At 56.2% G+C, this 2,068-nt stretch overlaps 1 protein-coding gene across 1 annotated transcript; it reads right to left on the bottom strand.

Moving 5' to 3' along the window:
* Nucleotides 1-516: 516 nt before the first annotated feature.
* On the bottom strand, nt 517-1,341 carry LOC143357340 (uncharacterized). Its single transcript, XM_076793751.1, has one exon. The coding sequence runs from the start codon at nt 1,339-1,341 to the stop codon at nt 517-519; it is 825 nt and encodes a 274-aa protein (XP_076649866.1).
* Nucleotides 1,342-2,068: the final 727 nt, after the last annotated feature.

A 2,068-nucleotide genomic window follows, 5' to 3' on the forward strand; every position in this document is an offset into this window, starting at 1 on the left:
CAAAAACCGTATGAAACAGCGGTCGCCCGCCAAGACAATAGCCGCCGAATTCCAACGCTTGAATCCTGAACATACCGCCCGCCTCGAAATATTAATTTCGAAATGCAGTGGAGGCGCACGGAAGCGCGTTAGCGCGAAAGAGCGGCCAAGTTTGGCCTAGCGAACTTAAACGATAAAGAGACAGCGTTGTACAATGCCCGAGCGCCTGTCCCCATGAGCGAGTGACGGACCGCCCGCCGTGCTATGACCGACTAAGAGCTAACGCGAACGTTTTCCAATACGGAACAGAGACATGAAAATTACGAAAGGGCCGCCCGCCTTGTCGGGTCGGGGGCGTGAGTTGTACACACGTTGAGCGGTGTGACGGAAAATAGCGAGAGACGCTTAAAACACAAAAAGAGAGATACATTATAGAGTAGAGTAGAGATAATCGCAATGGTACATGAGTCACGAATAACATTGAGTTTGACACGTACAGCACGGTGCGTGTACTGAACACTTTCGGAATCGACGCACTTATGAATTAGAGTCGGGACCGCACGCAACGGGTAGAGGACACACTTTTACGAGCGGACGTTTGAACGTGGACGTAGCAGTGCGTACAGTCACGACGCGAATGTGGCCGTCGTCGCCGGGATGCAGCTCGATGACGCGACCGAGATCCCACTTGCACGGGGGGATGGTAGGATTCCGAATTAGGACTAACTGCCCTAGTGCTATAGCGGGGCGCGCTGTACGCCACTTCCCGCGTTGCTGGAGAGAGTTGACGTAGTCATCCTGCCACAGCTTCCAGAAGCGTTGAGCAGCGTGACGAATGAGCTGCCAGCGTGAGAGGCGATTTTCTCCGAGATCCAGAAATGAAGGTTGAGGAGGGACGGTTAGCACGGAACCTACCAGGAAGTGCCCCGGAGTAAGGGGTTCGTAGTCGTCGAGAGTGTCCGATAGCGCGGAGAGCGGTCGCGAGTTGAGACACGCTTCTATCGCACAGAGGAGTGTGCTGAACTCCTCGAACGTGAGCGTGCGGTCACCGAGGACGCGGCGGAGGTGATATTTCACGCTTTTCACCCCAGCTTCCCACAGGCCACCGAAGTGTGGCGCGGAAGGGGGGATGAAGTGCCACGCGGTGCCGTCGCCAGCCGTTTTGTTCTGGAACTCAGGGTTTCGGAGCGCCGAGCGATAGGCGGTTGTCAATTCGCGATCCCCACCGACGAACGTGGTGCCGTTATCAGAGTAAACGGCTTCAGGAAGGCCACGGCGAGAGCAGAATCGCAAGTATGCGTTGAGGAAAGCCGGGGTGGAATAGTCCACAACCAGCTCCAGATGAATGGCCTTGGTGGCCATGCAGACGAACAGCGCTATGTATGACTTACGCGAGGTGATCCCGCGACCGGCGGAGGCGCGGACATTGAAGGGACCGGCGTAGTCGACACCGCAATGAGTGAAACAGCGGGTCGGAGGGGAGACTCGCGAGGCGGGTAAATTTCCCATTAACTGCTCGGGAACAGCGGCTTTTTCCCGAACACAGGTGATGCAACGATGGATCACCTGTTTTACGAGGCTCCGTGCGCGAAGGAGCCAATAGTCCTGGCGAAGGGTGAGGAGAGTGAGTTGCACTTCGCCGTGCAATGTTCGAACGTGAGCTTGTTCCGCCAGAAGTCTCACCAAGCGATGAGGAGCGAGCACGATGGGATGTTTTGTCCTTTGAGGGAGAGGTGAGTGATGTAAGCGTCCCCCTACCCGAATGATACCGTCGGGGTCAAGGAACGCGTTGAGTGAAAGGAGTGAACTTTTTGTGGAGAGGGGCAAACGCCGGTTGAGAGCGCGGATTTCGTCGGAGAACGCGATGGACTGGAGGTGCTTTATCCAGAAGTTTCGAGCCGAGGAGATATCGGCCGAAGTGAGCGCGCGGTCGGAGGGTTGCTCCGGAGGGTCGGAGCGATCCCTACGACAATGCCGGATGAAGTGGAGGACATATGCTGTAACTCGCAGGAGTTTGGGCCAGCTCGAAAATCGAGAGGCTAAGTCCCATTCGGGAACAGGGGCTTCCGAACAGTGGAGTGACATTTTG

The sequence above is a fragment of the Halictus rubicundus genome, chromosome 9 (assembly GCF_050948215.1).
Source record: "Halictus rubicundus isolate RS-2024b chromosome 9, iyHalRubi1_principal, whole genome shotgun sequence".
Lineage (NCBI taxonomy): Eukaryota > Metazoa > Arthropoda > Insecta > Hymenoptera > Halictidae > Halictus > Halictus rubicundus.